This window comes from Cylas formicarius, unplaced genomic scaffold, assembly GCF_029955315.1.
Source record: "Cylas formicarius isolate icCylForm1 unplaced genomic scaffold, icCylForm1.1 PGA_scaffold_7__23_contigs__length_41026272, whole genome shotgun sequence".
Lineage (NCBI taxonomy): Eukaryota > Metazoa > Arthropoda > Insecta > Coleoptera > Brentidae > Cylas > Cylas formicarius.
Genome location: NW_026844352.1, coordinates 14,921,027 through 14,948,891, shown reverse-complemented (window position 1 = coordinate 14,948,891; position 27,865 = coordinate 14,921,027). Strand labels below are relative to the sequence as shown.

Genomic DNA, 27,865 nt, shown 5'->3' with positions numbered 1-27,865 from the left:
TATCTTCATCCAAATCGTCTGGTAATTTTTATAAAAATGTTTAAACCATCTGAGATTGCAATAATAAAACTAAAATAAAATTCCAGGGTAGTCCCTTTAATATTTATGCAAGAAATTTCTGGGTGTAACCACAGCTCAGAAGACGCTTATACAGGGAATTTGGCATACTCTAATAGTAGCTGAATTCTTTGAACAAATAGCTAACCTTACCAACTTAGAGACTAAATAACTGTTTAATTCCGACTCCTTACTCGAATCAAATCTTCAATCCAATTCTTCTATCGCGATTTATGCGCCACCCCTTTAATTTGACTCCCAACATACCCTGTATACTTAATGGTTAAAATCTGTGTTGCCATGTGTAGATGAGTGGCAAAACTGTATCTGAACTCTTTGCTTATCGAATTAAAAATCTGTACTTTGGAAATGTTGATATTTTCCCTAGGGCACAAGGGATGCAGATATGACTAAAGGAACTACTAGTACAAAACAATTAATCCTTCCTCGGACGTCCGATTTTAGTTAGTTTTAGGGTATCTTCGTTATTTTTATGGATGCAGTTTTCGCGATACGGTACTACTTTTTTCTGAAACTAAAATGGTAAATGTAAAAGTTGCAAAGATTACTGGGTTGCACAATTTAAAATTATTTTAACATTCCAACTGTTATTAAGTGTGTCACATGTTTCATACTTCGCTATTTATTTTAATTTTTCCAACATTTTTTTTTAGATTTCTCCTTCTTTCTGCTTAGGACATTGCTATAATATTAGTTGGCCATGACAAAGCTATTAGCCAACACGGCTCTATCTCAAAAATTAACAGAACTTTTTTGGAACCGTAAATGAATGGAGCAAAAGAGAATTATTACCAATTTGTGGGAAAAATAACGACAAAAGTTTTAAATTCACAGGGAAAGTTAATAATATTATACACCTATTACTGCAGATTAACTTATCTTATTTTTAATTATTTCCATGGTCCAATTAATATTCAAAAATATGCCCTTTCACTTGTTTAGTCTTTTTTGTATATTTTCTTCGACGTTCCATAGCATAAACGGTGTTATTTTCCTGCGCGTGTCTTGAATCCTATGTTCCATATCTTCTAGCGTTGCAGCGGAATCCACATAAACATGATCTTTAACTTGTCCTCACAAAAAGAAATCTAGTGGTGTTAGGTCACATAATCTATAGGGCCATCCAATAAATTCACCTCTACCGATACATTTCTGTGGGAAATTATTATTTAAAAATTATCGAACTTCTTGATGGTAATGCGGAGGAGCTCCACCTTATTGAAACCACATTTGTTGGATCTCAATGTTATCAACTTCTTGAAGAAGTTGAGGTAAATATTGTCCAATACGTTTAAAGTGTTTCATTCCACACCACGATTAACTGCATCATTACTGCGAAAAGTAGCTGCATCAGAAAACATTATTTTAGATAAAAAATTTGGAACGGCCTCTATTGCTTCATTTATAATGGTGCAGAAATTTACTCTTAAAATTTTCTTGTAAAGTCTTACTGCCAACAAACTATTTTGTTTCGCCTCATCCAGAACCTAAACCATATCAATTAAATATTGGAAAAGTTAAAATAAATCGCGAAGTATCAAAAATAGGTACGTGACATACTTGATAAAAGTTGTAGATTTACGTAAGACAGTAATCATTTTTTTATAGATTTATATCTATGTTGTTTTCGAAGTGCAGAAAAAATGTTAGAGTCAAATTCTATAAGTTGTCAAAAAAGAACACCATGGATAAGAAAAAAATGTTTGGACATTTATTTCTAGCCCAGGCGGTTGGATTGCCGTCGGATCCGTCGAGAGTGTTATCCAGCGAACAAATGGAATCGCTTTCCGAGGAAGAACTGAAGGCCGCTCTACCGTACGCCACAGTATTCTACAGGGTGACGCCCAAAAACAAACTATTAATCGTAAAATACCTTCAGAAGTGCGGTTACATCATCGGTATGACGGGAGATGGTGTCAACGACGGAGTGGCTTTGAAGAAAGCCGACATTGGTATAGCTATGGGAAAAATTGGGACAGACGTGTCGAAAGAGGCTGCCGACATGATACTCGTGGATGATGATTTTTATACTATCATGTAAGTAGAGTACAAACTTTATTTTCCATGCAAATTTAGAGCACATGGTATCCTAAAAGGAAAATGTTAGTGACAAATGATGTCGAAATGACCAAAAGTTTGTTTTATTTTTGTTTTAATTTTCATATCATATATTTCATCAATATATAAATTGTATACTGTACTGAAGCTGAATTTTTTGTTTAATATTTTAACGTTAATTTTTACTAACGTCTTTAATAAATATTTTGCACTTTAAGAAAAACAAAAGAAGATTCCATGGATTTTAAAGAAAAAATTAAAAACAAAATAATACCGGACGATCACGTTTTAATATCCCTAGATGTAGTGTCGCTATATACAAATGTACCCTTTGACCTCGTCAAGGAAGTATTAACAAAAAAGTGGGAAATTATAAGGTTATATACTGACATCCCTTTAGATGAATTTATAAACGCGGTGGACTTTACATAAAAATCAACTTTCTTTCAATAAGAAGACACGTTTTATAAACAAATAGAAGGCTGCGCGATGGGTATGGCAATCTCAAGTGTAGTTGCCCAATTAGTTATGCAATTTTTAGAAGAAACAGTTATCAAAAATCTACATTTTCATTTACCCTTTTATTTCCGTTATGTCGATGACTATATTACTGCGGTCCCAAAAAACAAAATCAAATCATTACGAGACTCCTTCAATAAATTTAACCATAAATTACAATTTAAAGTCGAAATAGAAGAACAAAACAAAATAAATTTCTTAGATTTGACCTTGCACCGCAGTAAAAATAGTATAAAAACATTTTGAATCGAACCACCACATGGCCCAAAAAAAATCTCTTGTAATAGGTCTGGCAGATAGGGCAATTATGCTGTCCGATCCTGAATTTAGAAAGGAAACGTTAGAAAAAGCCAGGTACGCACTTAAACAAAACTGTTACCCGCAAAATCTAGTAAACCAAATTTTTAAAAAAAGAATTCATAAATTCTACAACGGTCTTCAACATAACCACATATTTCAAAACAATAAAACAAAATATATACCATTAAGATACATTGCGGGCCTATCCGAAACCATCCAAGGTATTATAAAGGAACATGACGTCAAAATAGGTCATAAGGGTCACAATTTGCAAAAACAATTTTTCTCTAAAATTAAAGCAAAAATACCAAATGAAAAAAGAAGTAACATAGTGTATGAAATTCCATGTTCGGGATGCGATAGTGTGTACATTGGACAAACGAGTCGGTATCTCAATAATAGAATGAATGGGCACAAATTTGACAAAACCAACAAAAAATCTATTCATACACACTGTAGTGAAACTAAACATTCATTCGATTTTCAAAATGTAAAGATACTGAAAACAGAACCTAATACTAAAAAAAGAGAACTCTACGAATCGATAGAAATTCAAAAACACCAAAAATGCATAAACTTTAAAACCGACACAAAAGGCATTAGTAAAATTTACCATGCAATTCTGATTTAAATATAAAATATAATCTAAAAACTCAATAAATAAGGGTAGCTGGTATAAAATTAAATCTAAAATAAAAAATGAAGTAAATAAATAAAATCGCCGGGAAAAAAACGTACTTTCGTAGTTCTGATTCGGATGCCAATTGATATCTCAGTCCGCACGATAGATTCGCAGACACGCGCATTTAAATTGTCATTTACACCGTTTGTATTTCTGTTTTACAATTTTATATCTACAGTTTTATTTCTCTAATTCTAAATCGTGCCGTCGTGTGTTGTATCTAAATGTTTTTATTTCTACATCTATTTTAAAATTAGGGTAAGTTTTATTGTTCTCGCTATCGTTGCCTTGTATAGTATATATATTGTATATTCTTTAGATATTTTTGAAAAAGACCGAATACACCAGTCGAAACGTTAAATAAATTTATTATGAATTAGAAACTTTCTTCTTTTGTTTTAAGTAACTTACCAAAAAGGTCTTGATTTTAATATATATATATATATATATATATATATATATATATATATATATATATATATATATATATATATATATATATATATATATATATATATATATATATATATATATATATATATATATATATATATATATATATATATATATATATATATATATATATATATATATATATATATATATATATATATATATATATATATATATATATATGATGACACTATATTCCGGGATATCATCCGTTCGCTCGTTGAACTCCGACTGGAATCCTGCATCCGACTGGAATCCTGTAACTCACCATTATGCAAGCTGGAAAAACATCTGGCCAGTGCACTTCAGCCTATAGTGGAAAAGGCAGATTCCTATGTTAAAAACTCAGAACATTTCACTCAGATTTTAGGTTCTCTCAGGATGGACAAGGACGACATTATGGCAAGTTTCGATGTCAAATCCCTCTACCCGAGTATTCCAGTAGAAGAGGCACTCTTGCTTATAGAAGAAAACGAAGATCTTCCGCCATACATAATGGATCTGTCAAGACATTGCCTGAAAAACGCTTACTTTATGCACAACGGGAAAATTTACCGACAAATAGATGGAGCAGCAATGGGATCATCTCTCTCGCCTGTGATTGCCAACCTCTTCATGATTTACTTCGAAAAGAAAGCAATAGAGAAGGCAAATCTGAAGCCAAAACTATGGACAAGATACGTTGATGACGTATTTGTTGTATGGCCTTTTGGCAAGGAGGAGCTTTTGAAATTCCTAGATCATCTGAATTCCATTCACCCAAGGATTCAATTTACAATAGAACTTGAAGAGGATAACAGTCTGCCCTTTTTAGATGTGCACATCACAAGGACCGAAGATGGACACTTGGAACACACTGTCTATAAAAAACCAACACACACTAATAGATATCTGAACGCTAAATCTCATCACCACCCATCACAGATACAGGCAGTGGCAAATACATTAATTGCTCGGTCCTTCAGGCTCACAAACGAGAGGAACAGAGATAAAGAACTGAAGAAAATTAGTACCTGTCTTCAACAAAACGGCGCACCATCAACAAGGCAATCAATAAACAACAACAGCCGCAGCAGAGAGTGCAGGACGAGCCCCAACGAAGATCGATCGCTGTCCTGCCATACATCAAGGGGGTTACTGACAAAATCGGCCGAATATTACGGAAACACGACATATCAACGGCATACAAATCTGACCATACCATCGGAGCAATACTAAGAAACCCAAAACAAAAAATTACTCTGGAAAACCAAGGAGTATACAGTGTAGCATGCGGATCGTGCAGCCTGACGTATGTGGGACAGACCAACAGAAGGATTTCAGCCAGGCTCGAGGAACATCGTTTAGCCATAAGAAACAAACAAACAACATCTGCTTTGTTTCAGCACCAACATCAGACAGGCCATAAAATTGATTTCGGCACTTGCAAACAAATAGCTAATATTCCTGATTTTAGGACTAGGATTATACGAGAGGCCATCGAAATAGAAAAGTCCGGACACCTCAATACGAGAGACGACGCTCTGCATTTATCCAACACGTGGAGAACGATAATCAAACAGCAGAGCGATGCGCAGCAGCCAACGGGGACATCGCAACTACGATCGGGCGAAATTAACAACGCGACAATTCAGGGGGCGGAGCCACCTCCCCCCACGCACAAGCAGCACCGTTACCATCTCCGGCGCAGAGTATAAATACCACACGCACCGCCGATAACCTCCCAGTGTTCGAAGTGTTTTCGGAGCGCGAGCATTGAAGATGCCAAGTGAGATTTTGGCGAAACGTCTGCAGGATTCCAGTCGGATGCAAGATTTGCAGGATTCCAGTCGGATGCAGGATTCCAGTTGGAGTTCAACGAGCGAACGGATGATATCCCGGAATATAGTGTCATCGCATATATATATATATATATATATATATATATATATATATATATATATATATATATATATATATATATATATATATATATATATATATATATATATATATATATATATATATATATATATATATATATATTTTCAATCCAAACAACCCCGTCGTTTCAGCATACAACTGTATTTTGGAGAATTTCGATTTGGTTCAAGTTATTGACGGGCCTGCGTGTATTTCTAATACAACACTCACGCTAATTGATCATATAATTCTTTCTGAGGACTGCTCCGTTGTGGGAACGAGTGCAGTGTCGTTTGATATATTGGATCAAGAACTCGTTTTTGCTGAGTTAAATTTACAATCACAGCATTTGCAAGCTCCACCCCGTCCATTTAGGGATCTAAAGAATGTTAATCTCACTCTCTTGTATGACCAATTACAGTAGCGAAACCTATATGATGTTGATAATATTGACGATAAGGTAACCTTTTTCAATGATAATATTCCCACGTTTATGGATCTGCACTAACCATATAAACCGTGGATAACACACAAGATTAATCTACTTATAAAAGCCCGAAACAAAGCTAAAATCAAATATAAAAGAGCTAAAAATGTCGTTAATTTTAAAAAAATTAATTTTTAAAAAAGACCTATATGCAACATGTGTTAAATCGAAGTTTGAAAGAAGTGTGGAAATTCTTAAAAATCTTAATATTAGCACAAAGGAAAAATCAAATATTCCATCTCAACTCCGTAACGTTAATGAAATCCATAAGTACTTAGTTAATTCAATCCCGGTGTCACCCACCTCTAGTACGGATATCATATCGGACTATTATCATAACCCAATTGTCTTGACTGGTTCGAAGCTGAAATTTTGTCTTATCGCAGAGACTGATGTGTCGAAATTTTTATGCAACATTAAGTCGAGAGCAGTCGGAGCAGATGGTTTACATGTGAACTTCCTAATCTTTTGTTGTCGACTTATTCTTAAATATATTTGCCACATCGTTAATTTTTGCATCAATAATTCCGTTTTTTCTTCCGCGTGGAAGATTGCACATATTGTGCCTCTTGCCAAAACCAAAAGTCCCACAAGTTATAGTGGATTAAGCCCTATTAGCATATTGTCTGTAGTTTCCAAAATTCTGTAAAATGTCATTAAAACGCAACTGATTGATCATTTGGAGAAAAATAGTATTCTTCCTGAAACTCAGTCTGACTTCAGGAAGGGGCAAAGTTGTGCAATTGCTCTCCTAAACGTCACTGATAATTTAGTGCGCACAATTGACGAAGCCAAATGTACCATCTTGGTCATGTTGGATTACTCTAAGGCGTTGAATCACCATACTTTGCTAACTATTCTAAAATACAAAGGTCTTGATGACGGTGCTGTCGAATTTATGGGGAAGTGTTAACAAAGTGGTACACAAAAAGTGGTTCTAAATCAGACAGCAATCAGACTGCCGTGCTATAATATCTGGGGTACCTCAAGGCTCTATTCTGGGGCCAATTTTATACTGTAAATATACGTCCGCGTTTCCTAATTTTCTACAGCATTGCAAAACCCAAATGTATGTAGATGATACACATTTTCGGGAGATAAAATTTTGGCAAGCTGTCAAATCATAAATAATGTTCTAGAAATCATTAACAGGGTGTCCCTAGAACATTCACTCCATCTAAATCCCAAAAAATCTATAGCAATGTTCTTTGATAGGCCAGTGTACGTTGATCGATTATCTCAACTAGTTGAAATAAAAATATCGAATGTGTGCATTCCTCTAAAAACGGAGTCAAAAAACCTTGTGCTCGACAATAAGCTAAGATTTAGTGGTCACGTTACACAATGTATTAAAATGCTTATATGGTTCTAAAAATATTTCAAATCAATCATTGAAAAAGGTCCTGTTTGATTCGATAGTTTTATCTTCTTTTAACCACTGTGATGTCGTCTGTGGCCCATGTCTGACAACGGCTGCCTCAGAACGGATTCAAAAAATCCAAAAATACTGTCTAAGATTCATTTTTGAGATTAAACGCGGCAGGCCTGTTAGTCATAAACTGAAGGAAGTCCGATGGCTTAATATAAAAAATCTATATATCTCCACAAATGTAATCTTTATCACAAAATTATAAGATTGAAGTCTCCATGCTATCTTTTCAAAAAATTTTGGCATCAATGTTAAGGGTAAAATATATAAAAATCTATTTTAATCTTATACTTATTTGCGTATGAAGCGTCATTATTAACTTACATTATTCTTTCGGTTATTTTCGCCAATTCTGGTGTGTGTTGAGTGTAGCAAGCGTCAAGTATAAAAACGAATAGGTAGGTACCTATCTATAGGTAGGTATCTTTCTTTTCAAATTCTCGTGATTTTTTGGCATTTTTCTGTTCAGGATCTAGATTGTTTCAAAACGAATAGGAGTCGCAAAATTATAATGCGCTCGTAATAAGATTGATAGTGATAATTTAGACCTTTTAGAAATTCCTAAATACGAATCACAATACACCGATAGAAATGAACAAGAGCGATTTCTGCGTAAATGGTCTGGTAAGTACCAACTATGTGTGTGTGTGTGTGTGTGTGTGTGTGTGTGTGTGTGTTTGTGTGTTGTGTGTGTGTGTGTGTGTGTGTGTGTGTGTGTGTGTGTGTGTGTGTGTGTGTCTGTGTGTGTGTGTTTGTTTGTGTGTGTGTGTGTGTGTGTGTGTGTGTGTGTGTGTGTGTGTGTGTGTGTGTGTGTGTCTGTGTGTGTGTGTGTGTGTGTGTGTTTGTGTGTGTGTTATGCGTGAAATCACAAGAATAAATATAATAACCAGAACAGACCAAGCGCTAATGAAAAATGGAACAATTTTTTCTATTCTGCTACACACACGTATGTATATACCTTCAAGATATAGAAAAATGTATTTAAAAATCCTTATGTGTACACCATATTTCTTCTTCGAGTGATAAATTTTCCGAAATCCTCTGCATTCCACTTGATTAACACGGAATGCCACATATATCCTTTATAATTTTTTTCTGTAAGCATTCACATTAAACTAATAAGAAACAAAAATATGGTAGTTATCATTAAACAATTAATTAAACAATACATAAATAGTGGAATTTGCCAACTAGGGTGGTCCTTAATGCGCTAAAAAGCAATCGAAAGCGGTATTTTACTTGTGTGTGTGTGGTTTAGTTATTGTAATATATTGTCTCAAAACTTTTGCCTAAAATTTAGCTGTTTTAAATATATATGGAATTTTGTTTCCGTCCTGTACCTGTCACGGTTTTAGGGTCGGATGTTCCGTGCGAACAAATAAGGACCTATTTTTGTGTCTTTTAAAATAGCACACTACACATTTACAGTTTGACCTGCTTGAAATCGAAATTCTCTGTAGCGATGAGGATTTGCTATGGCCCACTGTCTGCTGTTTTTTCCATTTATTATATAATTGGTTGAAAACGATAACTCGTCGGTCCAACAAACATTTTTTAATTTAGCATAATTTTCGTTAATTTTTTGCAACATTGTATGGCAAAACAATCCTTTTTTCTCGATGATTGGGCTTTATGTTTGTGGTAGGCCTAATTTTAAGGAGTGGTTTAAATATTCCCGTACGGTTAATTATAAACTCTTCTTTCAAGGCTTTCCGATATTTTCCTTATGGAAATATTGTGATTTTCTTCAACTTTTAGTAAAGTCCTGAAACCACTATCTTCATCTCTTTTCAAATTTCTCTTCTTTCTGGCTAGCCTGAATGTTTGTTGATATTTTTTTATAGATTTGATGAAAGTTTTTTTTTGTCTGGAACGTGCATTCGAGGGTTAATTACAGATAGTTCCCAAAATTTTCTTTTTCAGAATAACATATTTTCTAATAATAGTAACGCGAATTTTGCTAAATCTGTAACTGGTAACCGTCACTATCAGCTATAAACAAACGTTTTGTCTTTTGGCGACGATCTACTTCACAGCCTAACCTAAGATATGAATTATAAATTCTAGAATATTATTAATGTTTGAATGTTGCTTTTTTGTTTATCTCAAAAACTATTGGATTTGGATATAGGGGCACAATGTAGAATTTTTAGATTTTATTAAACGTATAATATACAGGGCGTTCAATTAAAAAATATATAAATATTATTTGTGGGTGATTTCTGCAACAGCATAGAATATGCGGCGGCATGATAAAAATATTTCCGTCTTATATTGCATCCTTTTCAGTCGTATCATCGTAAAGTCTGTTCATAGATAGAAGTGACCAATTGATTTTGAATGGGATTATCCAAAGGTGGTCATTAACATATAATGCAACAAGATTATTACCTTAAGTTTCGGAATTTAAATTCATGTAAAATTGTGGTCCGTAATAGAAAATAATTTTATACCTACCTGTATTTAATATTCTTTGGTTTGGTATACTACTTAGTTTAAGTTTATTTGTAATCATTCTTATTTCGTGTGTAATACAGCGTGTGTTGAATCGTGTGCGAATCATGCAAAATATGTGCTATTCTATCTATTCTATTGAGGCTAAGGAAGTTATAAACAATGTTTATTTGACTCTCATTGAACGTGGTGCCAGCAAGCAAGTATCTTTAGAAGAAACGGCCACGTTGACGAATATAATACGGCATAAAATTTACCAGTTATACGAAGAACAAAGCGCGCCTACATTAGATATCTTAATTAGGAGGCTTGAAAAAGATGAAAAAGGTGTTAAATGTAGCAGAACTACCTTATGGAAGTGTGTTGAACACATGGGTTTTAGATTTAAAAAAATTAATGGAATCTTTTAGAATTCGGAAATGGCGACTGGAATATCTAGAAAAAATTAGGATTTTCAGAGAACAACTTACTTGAATGAAACCTGGTTCGACACTTATGATACCCCGGAAAAGGGTTGGGTTGTCTCAACTGATAAGTGTAAAACAAATGGCCTTTCTGTGTCTGCGAAAAATAGTAAAGATTCTTCTCTGGATTACCATTTACTATTTGAAAGTTGGTTTAAAAAAAACTAGTTCCAAACATTCCTCCTAATAGCGTTAATGTAATGGACAATGCAAGTTATCACAGTAGACAGTAGTTAAAACAATCCAAAACTACATGTACAATAACGACATTTATTTTCACGAAGATTATACCAAAAAGCAATTCATTGAAGTTCTACAAAGCTTGAACCTACAAAAGGAATACGTCTGTGATAATTGTGCAAAAAATCTAGGGCATACAGTTTTAAGGCTTCCACCTTACTGAATATGAATATATAGTATATTGAATCCCATTGAACATGTTTGGCACCAACTGAAATCTGCCATTCGTCGTAACAAAGTTTTTCCCCGTGTTAACTCCAATGTCCTCAAACTTATAGAAACCGAAGTTTTTAACATCCCTCCACAAAGTTGGGCAAATTCTGTTAAACATATAGAAAAGGCAGAACAGTCGTATATATTGCAAATAATATAGAACAAATAATAATTTGAACAGGCGATGATAGCGATAGTGATACTGATATATTATGTGAATAATTTTAAGTAATTTAAGTAGGTAATAAAATAAGTTGTAATTTTATTTTAGATTTAAACATAAACACATACATAAATAAATAAATATTGTTTAGTATCTTTCCTAACAAAACCCCAAATAATTAAATTCTAAGCAAAGTGCGGACCTGTTCGGCCATATTTCATTCTTACAGCTTGCCGGTGTGTTTCCTTAATTCGTATCAGTTAGTCACTTTCTTATATCTATGAACAAACTTTACTTTTTATTTTCATATAAAACTGAAGTTTACGATATTGTGTATAACATGTCCTAAAATGGTTTGCCTCTATTTGTCGCTTTTTGAGATGTATAGTGTTTTATGATTCCCTAGTAGTTATGTTAGTGAAAAGGTTTTTTTCTACATCCTTTAAGAAATGTATTAAATATTTACATGTTTTATTCCAATTTGGTTTATTAGTGAAGCCCTATTGGGGTATGAGGGCAATGTATATGATCCAGAAATCCCACTGCAACCTAGTTAGAGCTAAATTAGTTTTTAACTAATACGGATAATATTGCTTTTTATATTTTGTATTCTTTGCTAATTCTGCGAGAATCTAATTCCGATTTCTTCAGTTTTATGCCTTTTTTATTCCCTTTAACAAATTATGAAATGTTAATAATCTTGATATGTCGTAGTCTTAAGGCATTACAAGTGACGGCATGAGTTTCCAAATTATTAATATTTTGGTGGATAAACAGGGCACCACCCAAATTTCAGTATATTTCTGAAGCCTTTTGAAGAATATATAAAGAAAGTTTTTGATACCTACTTCTTTAAAAATTAATATTACGTAGCGGTTAATTCAGTTGATATTTATTTTTGAATAACACGATAAGACAATGGAACTCATTGCCTCCAAGTGTAGAAAGCGGCAGCTACCTGTGTGGGAAAGTCACTTTCAAATGAGTAGCTCCACCATCTTACCTTTTACTTACAGTTTAAGTCCCCTTGTTCCACCATTTTTCAGAATACTTGATTTTGCCTGGCTTGACCCTGTGTCCTATTTTAGCTATAACGCGACAAGAACTTTTCACCAATTTACGGCAAAATGGCAGGATATCACCTATACCCAAGGAATCCAACGACTTAAGGACTATATTAGTAACAGGCTTGTTAATCAAAATCTTCAAAATTCTCCTATCATCAGTTTTTATTTTTTTATTAAATGGATTTAAATAAAAAGTGGAAAACATGCCGAAGAACTCTCTGGCAACACACATACAATTACTTTATAATTTATGGACTAATAAAAATGATTCGTTTTTTTGCAAACCGTGCATTATAAGGAAACATTCAACTGTTTTCCGTAATTTTTTAATGATTTATTCATTTTATTATATATTACGAACTCCTGCTCTTGGAAAACCTCTAAATTCTTCAGGACTCTTAAGTGAATTAGGCATTTTATCCTCTCTTTCTCAAATTTGGATTTCTTGTTCTTCGAATTTATTATTATTAGCAATAACAGACAGAGAAGCAATCATTTTTAGGAAATGTTAGTTTCATAATTTCCGGTGCTATTTACATGTTCATTGCTCGGAAGAAAGTCAATATCGGCGAATATGTTTTTGTCGAGCTGGTAAAAACTTCACTTTTTAAATACGTTTATATTATTACTTCATTGAGCTACAACAATAAACTTTTGCATATCTAGCCAGGGATATTTTTTACTTTTCCTAAACTTCCACCTTCCAAGATCAGAGATACAGCTTCCTTCCTAGATTCTTTGGAACAATTTACATTTATTCTTTTCTGTGTGATCTGTAAAAAACAAAATTACTTAATACACAGATATCAAACAGAAGTTGCCCAACACTGCCTTAGTTTTTTTTTGGTATTACATGCAAGAATTGTAGTTTTATTGAATAAGATGTGATGACCTGTTTTCTGATTGTATTCGGCAACAGCCGATGAGTTTATTTGTCGTAGTCTTAAGGCTCTTTCATTCTTTCATCGTAGTTGATACTTTCCGTCCGGTCTCTCCAATGTATTCTTTACCGCGTCATCAAATTTGATTTATAAACAACGGACGCAGGAAGAACCCAGAAGATTAGTAAATAGCATTATAGTAGCCTGCAGAGGTTTCTTATATCAGCTACATTCCTCAAGCTTACCTTTGTATAAACTCGTTGACGAAAAAAAATAAAAAATGAAATAATAAGACATCATTTTACTGTATGATGGAAAATGCTCACATGAATCTCAACGTGAGGCGCCAAGTGAATTTATATAACACCTGGGTGGCCTACGGCAAGATTTCAAAGAAATTACTTCCACATTAAGCGAACAAAACGTAATGCCTCACTGTAGGTCCTGCTTCACTGATGAGCTCTCTCCCCTAAATATATTTTTTCAATTGCCAAAATGTTACAGAGCAGCAATCGAAGAAGGCAAAGGGATCTTCTATAATATACGAAACTTCGTAGGATTCCAATTGTCAACATCAGTAGCGGCTTTATCTTTGATAGCTTTGTCCACACTGTTAGATCTTCCAAGTCCGCTGAACGCCATGCAGGTCCGTTGAGATAGATCGTTATTTATAGTGGTGTAAATATGTTTTTTTTTAGATTTTATGGATCAACATTATAATGGACGGGCCTCCCGCACACAGCTTGGGCGTAGAACCTGTGAGCGAGGACGTAGTTAGGCAGAAACCACGTAACACGAAAGAGTCTATGATTAACAAAAGGCTGGTCTGCAACGTACTCATATCCGCCACTTTTATTGTGTGCGGCACTTTGTGGGTATTTCAGAGAGAAGTAAATGATCACTCCGTTTGACTGGTGTGAAACGTTCCTCTGGCAACACTACCTTCTCGCAAAATATATGCAATGCAACAGAAACGAATTTTCACAAATATTTGATTCTACAACGTTATGTTCAACGGACTAGAAATATTTTCAAATTTTTACAAAAATGTGCACATATTATCAATGCCTATATTATGCCTTGTTGCCGTTAGCTAACTAACTAAGATCAGAAATGTCAATGTGGCTCTCAGAACATAATTGCTCATATTTGGTCAGTAACATGTATATCTTTCATTCATCTACCCAAGGCACTTAAAGAAAAACTTGGCAAATCATAATCCCCTCGAATAATTTTATAAATTGCAATTAAAATTGGCGAAATACTTTAAAAAAAAATCGTAATGAACAATTTGTCTGATTAAACTCTTAAAACTTTCATCTTATGTAGTAGGATTTTTTAATTCGACATTGTTCTGTTCCGCTTGTTTCTTGATGTTAAAAATTATTTTTTCACTAACACCACCTAGTTTTGAAGCGCCACTCACAGCTGCACTTAAACTCAACTTTGATATTAATTACTATTTTCGCATCCCCTTTGGACCACTTGCCCTTATTTTAATTTCTTGAATTACATGTTAATGGTTAGAAATTAAACATAAAATAAAAGAAAAATATTTGGGGGTACTATAAGCCATTTTGACCGACTTGCCATTTCAGTCATTCATTAAACTATTCCAATATACCTGTCCTTAAACACCGATACTTTTCAGCTTTTATTACCTATTTTACAAACAAATTAAAATGGTGTAGTTTTTTGTTTGAGTAATCCATTTAACGTTTGTTTATATGTATTTAAAATCTGCGATCTGGGAGGGATCTGATAGGTGGATCCGACTCTGGGACAGATATGCGACTGTCGGCAACGCTCTGTCTGTATATAGGTTTTCAAAATATCTTTCCCACTCTTCTTTCCTAATTTGGTTGGATTGTGTGATATCTTTTATTTCTTGTTGTTCCTTAACATTCCCCATGTTATCCTCTCTGAGACGAATACAGGGTGTTCGGAAATTGAGTTCGGAAACTTGGAGGAACGATTTAAAGTGATAAAATAAAAACAAGTCATGTAACAAAAATTCGGAATCGTATTTTTTTCCGAGTTATAGCTTATCAAAATTTATTTTTTTAAATTTTATTTTTAGCAGAGGGCACTTTACCTGGAATATTTTTTTCCCTATATTTTATTTATTTAGACAGATATTGCAGAATATAATAGATTTCCTCAAGCAGAATCAAAAATCCTCAAAAATTTTGACTTTTGTTTTAAGTCGATAAGTATTATCGTTTACCCACAATTTGATTTTTTATTCTCGGTTCGAATTTTACCTGTAATTGTGATTTTACCTAACAGGACTTAATGAAATTTGAAACAGTCACTGTCACAATCCGTTAAAAATTAGTTTTTTTTAAGCGCTTATTATCCAACTACTACTGTGATGGCCCATCCGGAATATTCAAATACTGAATATCGCAATATGCATTTTGGATAATATGAATAAAAGGAGACCACGGTGTAAAAGAACCGCTGCAAAAGAAGAATGAATATTTCAAAATGTCGAAGCTGACCCGTCAACGAGTACGAGAAACCTTGCTGCTAAAAGAAAAAAATTTTGAGAATCTGTGATTCTGCTTAAGGCAATCAGTTCTATTTTGCAGTGAGTCTAAATAAATAAAATACAGAGAAAAATTTTAAAAAATGTTCTAGGTAAACTACCGTCTAGTGACAGATTACCACCTTTATTTTGTAACAATGACTTTTACTAAATCAGAACTGTGTGTAAAATAATAGCTTATTCCATTGAGACAGGGTGTTCGGAAATTGAGTTCGGAAACTTGGAGGAAAGATTCAACCTGGTAAAATAATGTAAGTCATGTAACAAAAATTCGAAATGGTAATATTTTGCTAGTTATAGTTTGTCAAAATTCATCTTTTTAATTTTTATTTTCAACGCAGTTTAAGCCCACTGCGCCCGAACACAATTTCCGAACACCCTGTATATCTTTTTCCATACCTTTCGTGAATCCTTCCCAATGTCCTTCTTTTGGTTCTCGTATTTGTGTGTTTATTTAAAGTCGTTTTACTATTTAAAAAACCCAGCGTGCATAATTATTATTCCGGAAGAATTTTATTAATGCTTTCTTTTTTTATCGCGAAATATCTTTGTCTCCGTTGTAAAGCATAATCTTTTATTGATGTCGTTTACGTCCAATCTTCGTTTTCCTGCAGCTTCCTCCGCTGCATTTAGAACATTGTTTTTCAAGATATTCCATTATTTGTCTATGCTTTATCTTCTCTTATTAAGTCTTCTTCTATTTTTTGCTCTTCTATCGTATAATCCAGAAGAAAACCGCGGAGGAAGTTGTTGTAATAATGGAGATCCTCATCAGGAGAGATTTTGCTAGGATAAATAGGCCACAGCTGACAGAAAAAGATTAAAATTGTGAAGTCGAGTGCCGTCCCTGGAGGTATCCAAAAGAAGAGTCGGTCTGACTGAATTTTTGCAATTTGTGACCCACAAATAATGCAACTTTTTTCATTATAAATTGTTTTCGTATATTGCAGAGTTTAAATGGTATGTTCTTAACTACGTAGGTCAAGTGTGGGCCAATGTCTGCCAAATAAATCTATTTGTCTACTATCCGATAAAATATTGATTCGGCATCAGAATGGGAGTCACATTCGCTTATTAGATTATACTGTGTATTTTCAAACTTTGGTGTTAAACGTTTTGTTGCATTTTCATAAGCTAGTGTTCCAGGATGAGCGGGACATCCTGTACATATAACGGAGATACTTGAAACGACCCTTTGTCTTAGATGCGTTCCGAAGGTGTTACCACAAGAGACACCACAATGACGTTCACGTGTTTCGTATTTTTTGACATGTGGAACGCGCTGTCGTGCAGATCGCAAACCAAGAGCGTTTTTCAAATTGGATTATTTTCCAACACGTTTTTCCTCATAGCGGTGGGGCTGTCCTTGATGGGACAGTTTTTGGTTGTCTACGTTCCACCGCTTCAGAGAGTCTTTCAAACAGAAGCACTGACAGTTTGGGGTAAGTCATAAGCTTCTTCGGGTTTTTAAGTTTGGGCTATACTTGAGTAGTTCTCGGATTATCCCTTGACTGCGCCTTGACTTAATTCTAGGACTGTTGTTGACCGATCGCTATGTGAGGTAGACGAGTAAAAATTATTGAAAAAAAAGGAAATCTCCTAGAAGTAAAAGATGGAAAACAAAAAGACAAAGTATAACAATATTTAAATTAAATCCCGGAACCATAGCCATTCCTAAATTAAATAACAAGAATTTTTTTAAAAAATTAATAATTTCGATACACCCAGCAACCATTAATAAGGACGCTAAACTTAAGAACGAAAAAAAATACAAAAAGAGAAATGGATACAGATGACATCCATTAGCATTAATTTAACACTAATTGAACGTTAACATTAATATTATCAAAACAACGGTTCTCGGTAGCCATTTATAAAAAAATAAGTTATTCTTCTTTATAGTGACTTACTTTTTTAATGTTAATGTTATTGGTTTAGTGGAGATCCATGTGGATTCACTAAAGAACCATTTGAGTTTGATGTTAATGGAAGCTTACGTGAACCCACCATAACCCTATTTTCAAAACTTTCAGTAATGACCCATGAAAATGTTCTCATATCTGTATTAACATACCATTATTCGTAATATCCTCTTAAATGACCCCATATAGCTATTAAAGAAAATTGAGGTCCATTCAACAAGCGCATGCTCGAGATTTAAAAGCTCGTTTTTAACCAATGACTTTGAGGCATTCAACACCCAACATTTTTAAGGCAACATTTTTTTCAAATATGCCTAGATATCATTAAATGTTCTGGCGAAAATGGGTTAAGTATTTCGAAACAATATGGCGCAAAGTGCATTTTAGTAGAACCATCCGCGATCTAAGAAAGTCTCAACCAACATGTCACTAAAAGTTTAATGAATTTGAATTTATGAGGTTAAGGTGAATTTATGAAGTTGAGGTAAGTGCGAAATGTACTTCTTCTTTAAAATATTTTCAACGTCATATCAATTCCGGTTTGAGCCGATGTCCTATACCTATGTCTAATCATTTTTAAAATATTTGACCTTGAAAAAAAATTGTAATTTCAGTTTAACTAACTTTGAATATGCATATTTTTGTAGTTGTAGTAGTAGTATGTGACAGGAAAATGTCACATTTTGTTATTTTGGAATAGGTAACGGAATTCAGTTTGATAGAAATTTTTTGAGACATGTATAAAATTAGAAAACAACAATAACAAAGTAAGTAAAGTAAAGCCTCTGTTTTAACAATTTGTAAAATATGAACATCAAATTTTCAATTACAAAAATATGCTTGTGTGAATTTGGTTAATCCGAAGCTGCAATATTTTTCAATGTCAAATGTTTCAAAAACACTGAGACAAAGTTATGAAATTATAAATATACATAAAATATGTTTAGAATTTCACGGTGTTCCACGTGAAATAAGCAAGTTGACAGCAACTTCAGGTTGACCCGGCAATTTTTGAAAGAAACTTCCACAGACAACTGTAATACTATTTACAAACTTCTGGATTCCTCCTACGTCGGTTGTTTATAAATCAAACTGCTAGATTCTTCAGAACTTAACTAAAACTGGCTTGCATTCTACTCTGTACCTGCTTATATATTGTTTGACGGGGCTGGAGCTAAAGGAGGGGCATGAACATTGTCTCAGAAGACTGATTCCAATATTGATGACCTGAGTAGCGGTTAAGAGTTTTTCGTTGCTTATAGATTTCTATAGATTCTCAAACTTTGTCTTTTGCGGATCGAAGATGTTAATAGATTTTTGGGCAAGTGGTAAATCTGGTTCTAATGTTATATTTCTTAAGAAGGACAACAGTGGTAAGTGTGTGGCAAAGTTTCAGTTAAGCTCTGAAGAAGCTAGCAGGATGATTGGCGAGACGACAGCAAATTCGATTCAACAAAAACGTCCAAAATGTACCTAATATTCTACGGTTGATCTGTGGTAAAAATTACCGATATGACGTCATTAGTAGGTCAGATTGCTATCATCTCTAGTAATCACTGGCGTGCGTAACTTAAAAGGTTTTTTAATTCTCTAGCAAATTTTATTTGAAATCATAAAATTATTACTTTTTACTTAGAAAACACGTCAACTTTGGGAAAAAATTTACTTTGACACATCCCAAAATCATAATCAACATCTTTTAAACAAATATTTTGCCAATTATTGCAAATTACTCCGCCCGCGATTCAGTTATATACATTATATAATATAAATAAATGCCATAGTTAAACTGCAATTGGAAAATCAGAAACCACAATTTTGAGACAAGTAAGCGGAAAAACAATTTGATATATTTGATAAATAACAATTTTTCAACCTTTTTTTAGATATGGGCCTTTTAATATCTGTGACGTCATCTGTATGGATCTTCTCAGAAGTAAGGAAATTGTGTGAATATGCTATTAGAAAGAAACGTTTAATCTCAGTATAATACTTTACTGTTTTTTATAACTTCAATAAATAAAAATTATTTAAATCAAGTGTTACCCAACCCCTTATTATCCTGTCAAAAAATTTCTAAGACAAAAAACTTTATAACCATATGATTAAAACACAGTAAAAATATCAGGAATGTATATTTACAAATTTAAGTTGTAACATGTTCTAGTAAATGATTTTATATATTGCTTAAGGGCTGATTTGGAAGATAAAATTAATATTCAAATAAATGCACTTGCAAAAAATTAATACTAAAGTGATTGTCTTGGATTAACAGCTCCGGGAAATAATAATCGCAAAAAAAACTCGTTTTCAAGTCTTTTTTTTTAACACGAATTAAAAATATGGCCGGGATTGGCCAACTAAATCTTAAATGTATTTAAAATTCTAAACCCCTTTACTCATTTTTTTAATTGTTACCAATTGAAAATTACATTTATGAATTAAATTAATTAAGAGTTAATTAAGACTACAAAGCTGCCTAAGCCCGGCCAACATCAAAGCTGCCAGGGAAGAATGATGACTTCACACACAAACACAGGAAACAAAAAATTACAGAAAAATAAAACAGTAAGTACATGAAAATTAAAAAAAAAACAAATTCAAATTTAAAAAAAATTTGGCGTCTCGATCCTCCTAAACAAATCAAATAAACAAAAATCAAAAATCAAAGTGGCAGTGTGTCTTGTATACCGACATAAAACTTGTTGCTTCCAAAATTTACCATTTCGGTTTCAACTCTTTGAACAACCATTGCTGATACGCGTTATTGATATCGCAAGGCATCAACGACAGGTGGGACGTCTGGGGGTGCAATGCCATGCATTTTTTGTGGACCCTATGCATCAATGTGTGGGTATTTTCATCGTAGAGCCACGGCCCGTCTACTGTTCCCAACCTACAAAACGCCAGTTTGATCCCTTGGGCGTCCGCTTCGATGCACCTCTCGCCGACACCCAATTGCCCTTTGGCGTTGAGACGGATCAGCTGATTGTTGCCGAATCCGTGGCAATGCTGTATGGCCATCAGCGATGGCGGGCCATGACCGAGAGTGTCTAAGCATTTTCCAACGGCTACAGATCTGCAAAGACAACAACGTCAAAAATAAAACACGAAATAAATCAAGACAACGTTAATATTGTCATTTAACGCACTGCCAATTAAGAAAAACCTGTTAAAGTGTTTGTAACCTTTGCTCTGTTCTATGATATAATTACTATTCTTTGCTTCTGTGTGTCACAACGATCTATAACGCACTTTTGTAGTCTGTTGTATGTCAGTAGTATTTTTAGAGGCTAAAATATACCTGCGCCTTCTTTTCGTTAATAAAACTTCTTCAGTTAAATAATATAAAATAATAAAAAACCGAATGGTGAACAATTACCGAGAGATATAAAGGGTAGAAATGACAGTCTAATGTCAAGTGAAGTAAACTGTATAGCAACTAGAAAAATAGAGGCCCTGTATATGTTTCTAATACTTATATATTTATGAAGCAACAAAGACCTTGGCAACAACCAAAATGGTCGCTGACAGAGCGTCAACAAGTTAGGATGAGGTGTTTTGACAACAGCATTTTCTAAAATATGTCCAAATCCCATTTAATCTTCAGACAAGCAGGAGTTAGGAGGGTGGATATCGTTGTTTGGAAATAAATGGCGCTAAGTACAGATTAGTATCTCAACAAAAATATCATAGGCAACTGCTAAGCATAATTTCAACAATTCTAGGATTATTTCTAATTTGCAATTGAATGTCAGACCGATATAATCACAATCTGTAACGTTATGGTGGATTGGAATCGATGACTCTATATATTATTTATAATTATTTTTGAAAACAGGTATTATGTAGCGTGACAGAAGAAGAATCGTTACCAACAAAAAATTAAAGTTAAACCTTCATTCTCATGATACCATTTTATTCAAGCCAGTGTTTTTGGATTTCAAAAGAATTGTGAATGTGTGTTGTAAGAGAAATCCATACTTGGATTCCATAAGTAATCCATAGTTGGACTCCAAAGTTTTACAAGTCTGAATTCCAGAATGACATGCAGAAGTGTGACATTTGTAAATTCAGTGGACATCTACAAACCAGTAGAAGTGCGCATTCCCGGCATCCATTGGACAGCTTATTTGTCCACAATGGGCGGTTCGTTGGATGTCCAATGGTTTAAAGTGTGCTATTTGGTAATGATTTAAGCCAAACATGCCTTCTTAAAATGACGCTCATTAATGAGATACAGAGGGCATAACCAAAAATAAAAGCACGTTAGAGAATATAGTAGGAAATTACCTGTAACGTTTCCCAGGCTGGTTGTTTTATAATAAATTTGAACTTAATAGAAGCAAAAAATATACAGTATTTCGACGGAAAAATAAAAATATATAAATAATAATTTACAAAAGTATTGTTTATAAAATATCTTATAGATGGAATTCTAACGTTCAGAGAATAACTGAAAAAATCAAACCAATTAACCATATTAATGAATTGCAAGTCAAATACTGAAAATACTGTTTAATTTTGACATAATAATACTGAATGGTTATATGAAAAATTTAAGTTTTGAAACGAATTAGTGCAATGTAAATTAATTTTAAAAAATTTGTAAAAGATCCGCAAAAATCTAACTATGGTCTTACTTTCCGGTATGAAATTCATTAATATGAGACTAGATCCCTAGATAATTTATTTTCAACATATAGCAGAATTAATTTTCGATTACATAGGCCTGTAATTGGCGCTTTAGTGTCTTATAATATGAAAATAAAAATACCAAGATATTTGTATTTCTGTACACCCTGATAGCTTAAGATTCTGATTAAGTAAACTATTACTTTTAAGTGTTTAATTTTGATAGCATGAAAATTTGGATCCGGGGGTTTTGTGAGATTGGTATTATGATTGCGAGTGATGATTTCTAACACTACATTTATTTCAATAAAACACCGACTAGGCTATGGATTAGAAATGAACATAAGCGTTGATATTCATTAATTTAAATAAAAAATATTTTAACGTTATTTAATAATGGAATAAAAAATTACTTCAACTGGTTAATGTGCCTAGGCATAATGAATATTCAAATAACGAAAATATGCATCAGTAAAATATTGCTCACTGAAATACAGGGTGACTCATTGTTGCACCCTGTATATGCCAGAATCAAATTCTTACGATTTGCGATATATGACATTCTTGCTAAACAAGCAATAAAAATGTCATGAAAGTTAAGCGAACGGCTCGTGAGGAAATCAATTTTGAAACTTGGACCATTTTTTAGTGGCTGATACCTCGTGTGTTTTATCGAAATAAATATAGTATATACCCTTTATACTGAAAACTCATCGCTCTAATCAAAACCTTTAACTTTAACACCCTGTATCTCTCCAATGAGCGACATTTTACTAAAGCACATTTTTAAGAACTTCATCTATTGTGTATAGAGCGACGCCGATACCGACAATACAGAAATATTGGAGGCCACCATAAAAAAGTGTTGACAAAATCGCATTCATTTTTACCGTCCTTACGGCCAGTATATTATCTGGTAAATGTTCTGAGTTTTAGGTTCTTTTAAACAATTGGTACTTCTAGCTAGTAATAAGGTTTGCCTATTTAGAACAATGCAGTCTACAACGAATTTGGTATATCTATAAGACTCGCTTAAAGAGGGGATTTGTTTTTGTCAACTGACAAATTTTTTTACCACAAAACTGTGCCCCATTATATGACACCATATACTGTATACCATATCTATAAAAAATAGTATATTATGCAACTTACTTGACTTAAGAAGTTTATCGAACGTGTTGCATACTATACTTTTTCTACGACCGTTAGTTTTTGAGAACATTTTCACGAAACAACAGGAATACATTCACTGACATGACCGTCAGAATTGACAAACGTCAAAATTCAAAGCGTGGGAAATATCTCCGAAAACATCCGATTGCTCCCAAACCCGAGAGGTAAAATCCCGGAAATGTCCGACGTGACTCGGATCCGTGGGAAATAAAACTGACGTGGTAAAGTGACGCTTCCCGTACGCTAGGTCGGTAGGTAATTAACTAACCAAAAACTTCTTTTTTCAATTATTACTAATTCTGTCATTTTATAAACTTTTAATATTTCAAAAAACTTGAGTAATAATCTGCAATTATGCCCGAATTCGTCACGTTTCTATTCTTTGCTCGATTTATACATTTTGTAAAACCATGCAAAAAATGTCCGTAGTAAATAAATTTTAAAAGTCATTATTTTTAAGATTACATTAAGTAATAATTTTTCAGACAGTGAAAACTCCTAATAATGTTGATAAAAGTGTGTTAACTCAGGACTGAATTTATTTTATGTAACCTAGAACCAACGAAACATCGACTAACTATCGTGGTCCAAGCAATTCCAGAAAACAAATATGACACATACAACTGACAATTGCCTCATTTAAAAGTCAACCAAACGCGATTTGTTTTCGTAATGTTAACCGCCCACGAAACTTGTTTAAATCCCCGCAAAGATGTCTGAACACACGAATACCAGCTCTAACCATCCCCAGCCAAACGATAGCCGAAATAACGTCATGGCTCTCGCCAGCAAACACGATGTAATTGCGTTTCAAGAACCGACAACGTCAAAGAACTACGCGTTCAAGACCGAAATCCGCATAAATATACTAAGCGAACACCCATCGGAAGACAAAAAGTTGAACTCGTCGAGCTCACAAATTTTACTCCCGATATTTAAAGATGTGGAACCAGATGAAAGCTTTACGACTGTAGACGCTTGTGTTAAAGAAAAAACCACCAATACCAGAGAAGCGGTGTTTTTTAATCGCGGTGAAAGGATTCAAAGGGTTGGTATCACTAGTTGACTCAAACCGCATTGATATGATAGTGATGTATTATAATATATCAATTTTCAGCTTAACCTTGCAAATAGTGAAGCCCCGCCTCCCTATGACAGCAGACCACCGCCAGCCTATAGTCCGGTCTACAGGCCGCAAACAGTGCCATCTGGCCAATACATAATGGACGCAAATCAGGGGTCTGGGTACCAACCCACTCCGCTGGAATACTATTACATGAATCAATTTGTTAATCAAAAAATCCGGAACAATTTTATAAAAAAAGTATACGCGATTCTAGCACTTCAATTAGCTATATCTACCGCGTTTACTTTTCTCGTCACACATCACAGACCGACAAAAAATTTCGTGAGGACCAACATACCGATGTTCTGGATAATGGTCGCGCTCCAAATGATTTTATTCATCGCCCTAACCTGTTACCAAAACATTAGGAAGACTTTTCCTACCAATTTCGTGGTACTTTTTTTGTTCACCATTGCCATGACATATTTATGCGGAACCATAACTGCTTACTTTTCCACGAAAATTGTAATGACCTCTTTGGCTAGTACGGGACTTATATGTGTTCTTGTCACCCTTTTGGCTTTTCAAACGCAGTTTGACATAACCAAATGGTCTTTCATACTGGCCCTGGCCGCTTTAGTTCTTACGATTTTTGGCATAGTGACGATAATAGTCATTATTATTACCCATTCGACCATAATTTGGTTAGTATATTCGGCATTAGTCACAGTCATGTTTACCATATTTTTATTGTACGATACCCAGTGTATTATGGGTGGCAGAAGGGTGGAAATATCTCCGGAAGAATATATATTTGGCGCACTGACGTTATACACCGACATAATATTAATTTTTATGTATTCACTTCACTTACTGAACGCTTGCATTCGATAATATAAATTGAAATGTATTGTAAAAATAACTTACTAGCCGACCATCAAATTGGAAAATTGTAGAAATTGTGAGGCTTACCAAATGGTGAGAAGATGAATTAGTTTTAATAAATAAAATTCTACCAAAAAGTTTGTACAGTAATTTCATTGATATGAGCTTGCAATGGTGTGACCTGGTGTCTCAATAAAAGAGTTTTATGTGATGACAACATTACTTTTAATTTTCAGGTAAAAGGCAATATTGAAAGAAAGAAAGAAAGAGAGAGAGACAGAGAGAGAGAGAGAGAGAGACTCTAACGCAGTATCTCTCAAGAAGCGGGAAAATAAACTGTCAATTACGTCATGACATTCTTATTACATGTTCACAAAACATTAGAATTAATAATTTTTAGTGCCTTACCGCAATTCGCCAACATGAAGATTAGGGGGTAGCTCAGGATATTTATCCAAAATATCATAAGCCACCTCGTCCATGTACCATTGAAAGCTTTTGCATTTCAGTCTTTCTTTCAAAGCCAGTTGCTCTGTCACATCGCCCATATCCAAATATCTCGCCATTGGCTCTCTTGTATAAAAATACTCTTTATATTTCTCATCAAACCAGGTCTCGATAACCCGCTTATAGTTTATGGTTATTAATGGACCTTTCTTTTTTTGAGCCAGTTTACCAAAATTGTAAGGCATGAAGCTGCGGTACACATGACCTATGTAAAAATGCAAATCTTATAAGTTTTCTAAGGAGAAAGTGCTGCACTTACCCACTCTGGAACATGGTACCCACTCAATGCTGCCTCCACACTGCCATATTTTAAAACTAAGCTCGAAATTTTCACCTCCCCAAACCAACAGGCCAGGGTCGTAAGACCCTATCTCCAAAAAGTATTTGCGATCAATAGCAAACAATCCACCTGCGTGGGTGGGGCTTTTATAAGGTTCACTATTGTGTTTTCTCTTTTTGAGCTCTCTCTCTGGTACTTCGTTTTCTTTATACAACATTCCCCATTCAAATATGCCTCGAAAATGTCTGTCATCCCCATAAACAGGTCTGTATTCAAATGTTTTGTGATCAATACCATCAATAATGGGCACTGTCATAACAGTTCTGTCACGATAAATTGGCGCCAATAATGGTGGCAGCCAATTTGTATTCACTTCACAATGGGCGTCTAAAAAATCGGAAGCCAAATATTGAACTTTTAAATTAAAATTGCAAATTATTTAGCTCAGTGACATAAGGAATATCTTACCCAAGTATACTATAACTTCGCCTTTTGCTTCAACTGCCCCCCTAGAGCGGGTTCTGATTAACCCTTCTCTCTGAATATTTCTTATTAGCCTCACTTTACCTTCAAATTGCTCAATGTATTTTTGTAAATCATATTTCAAATTTTCCTTATCACTAAAGTCATCAACCAATAAAATCTCTTTTAATAAACGACTGGGTGTTCTGTTTAACACTGAATGTACAGTCCTCAGTAATACAGACCAACCTTCATTATGAAATACAATAATTACAGAGGTTAATGGCAAATCTGATGGATAATCCCAGTGTTTACACTGTTCTAATCGAGTATCCAAAATTGTTCGGTCCAAGGAAATCTCATCAGAACATGCTACATTCATTCCATATTCAGATTCAGATTGATCTGCATCATTTTGCTGATCTTGCCGAAGGTGATGCGGTTGACCTTTCTCACCAGGTCCGTCTTTATTGTCAACCTCTTTGGGCTCGAAATTTCCCAAACCAGTCACCAGTTTGGGGCTCGCCTCAATATGTTGAGCAAAATGGCTTAATCTTCTAATTTCCTTGCCTTTATCATATGTGGCTAACAAATACATTATAAAGATTACTACAACCAAGCCTGCAAATATTCTGATAGTCCTGGCTCTCCTACTTAGATATATTACAAACGACATTTCTGCTGGTTAAGGGCATTTATCACAGATATCTGAAAAAAATTCTAATAATTAAAAGCAGAAAGCAGGTTAAAAACAATCTGTGTTTTACTACCTAAAACAAAAATAAGTTTGCTTTCTTAACTATTTTAAAGCATACCCGCCAAATTAAGAGCACCGATTCTTACTTTTTATTCAAATTATTGAATGCATTTGACGTCTACCTACAAAGCGGCACAGGAAAACTACACGTAAACAAAAGCGGCTAATAGGTTAGAATTCCGACATAAACGTCATTTGATGTCAAATGAATCTTCTTTCCTCAGAAACGGGCTAAAT

General features: G+C 34.1%; 3 protein-coding genes across 7 annotated transcripts in view; 2 read left to right on the top strand and 1 right to left on the bottom strand.

Moving 5' to 3' along the window:
* LOC132704600 (calcium-transporting ATPase type 2C member 1-like) overlaps positions 1-19,874 on the top strand; it is a 29,179-nt gene extending 9,305 nt beyond the window's left edge. Inside the window, exons 9-13 of the mRNA XM_060674702.1 lie at positions 1,800-2,115; positions 13,895-14,036; positions 14,089-14,280; positions 17,146-17,383; positions 19,750-19,874. Coding sequence (XP_060530685.1) covers positions 1,800-2,115; positions 13,895-14,036; positions 14,089-14,280; positions 17,146-17,383; positions 19,750-19,853 — 992 coding nt within the window. The 3' untranslated portion in view covers positions 19,854-19,874. The remainder of the gene's footprint in view (positions 1-1,799; positions 2,116-13,894; positions 14,037-14,088; positions 14,281-17,145; positions 17,384-19,749) is intronic.
* Positions 19,875-19,995: 121 nt separating this feature from the next.
* Positions 19,996-27,841, bottom strand: LOC132704602 (N-acetylgalactosaminyltransferase 7). Of its 3 annotated transcripts, none has more exons than XM_060674707.1 (5): positions 27,715-27,841; positions 26,878-27,579; positions 26,389-26,796; positions 26,031-26,334; positions 19,996-20,942 (listed from the first exon to the last, which is right to left on the bottom strand). In XM_060674707.1, exons 2-5 carry the CDS (start codon positions 27,545-27,547, stop codon positions 20,582-20,584), a joined length of 1,743 nt encoding a protein of 580 aa, XP_060530690.1. In that variant the 5' UTR covers positions 27,548-27,579; positions 27,715-27,841; the 3' UTR covers positions 19,996-20,581. The 3 variants fall into 3 exon arrangements, with proteins under 3 accessions (XP_060530690.1, XP_060530689.1, XP_060530691.1); XM_060674706.1 differs by having other exon boundaries at positions 27,642-27,811; XM_060674708.1 differs by having other exon boundaries at positions 27,687-27,804.
* Positions 21,732-25,747, top strand: LOC132704952 (protein lifeguard 3-like). Of its 3 annotated transcripts, none has more exons than XM_060675308.1 (3): positions 21,732-22,050; positions 24,264-24,719; positions 24,789-25,747. In XM_060675308.1, the coding sequence occupies exons 2-3, from the start codon at positions 24,384-24,386 to the stop codon at positions 25,629-25,631; spliced, it is 1,179 nt and encodes a 392-aa protein (XP_060531291.1). In that variant the 5' UTR covers positions 21,732-22,050; positions 24,264-24,383; the 3' UTR covers positions 25,632-25,747. The 3 variants fall into 3 exon arrangements, with proteins under 3 accessions (XP_060531291.1, XP_060531290.1, XP_060531289.1); XM_060675307.1 differs by lacking the exon at positions 21,732-22,050 and adding an exon at positions 23,794-23,922 and having other exon boundaries at positions 24,157-24,719; XM_060675306.1 differs by lacking the exon at positions 21,732-22,050 and having other exon boundaries at positions 23,832-24,719.
* Positions 27,842-27,865: the final 24 nt, after the last annotated feature.

What these genes read in the sequence shown, in the direction of transcription:
- LOC132704952 (XM_060675308.1), top strand. Translation starts at nt 24,384, where the DNA reads ATGTCTGAACACACGAATACCAGCTCTAACCATCCCCAGCCAAACGAT. An exon ending in GCGGTGAAAGGATTCAAAGG is followed by an intron (nt 24,720 to 24,788) that starts GTTGGTATCACT and finishes ATCAATTTTCAG; the next exon opens with CTTAACCTTGCAAATAGTGA.
- LOC132704602 (XM_060674707.1), bottom strand. Translation starts at nt 27,547, where the DNA reads ATGTCGTTTGTAATATATCTAAGTAGGAGAGCCAGGACTATCAGAATA. An exon ending in GGTACCATGTTCCAGAGTGG is followed by an intron (nt 26,335 to 26,388) that starts GTAAGTGCAGCA and finishes ATTTTTACATAG; the next exon opens with GTCATGTGTACCGCAGCTTC. An exon ending in CTTCATGTTGGCGAATTGCG is followed by an intron (nt 20,943 to 26,030) that starts GTAAGGCACTAA and finishes TTGTCTTTGCAG; the next exon opens with ATCTGTAGCCGTTGGAAAAT.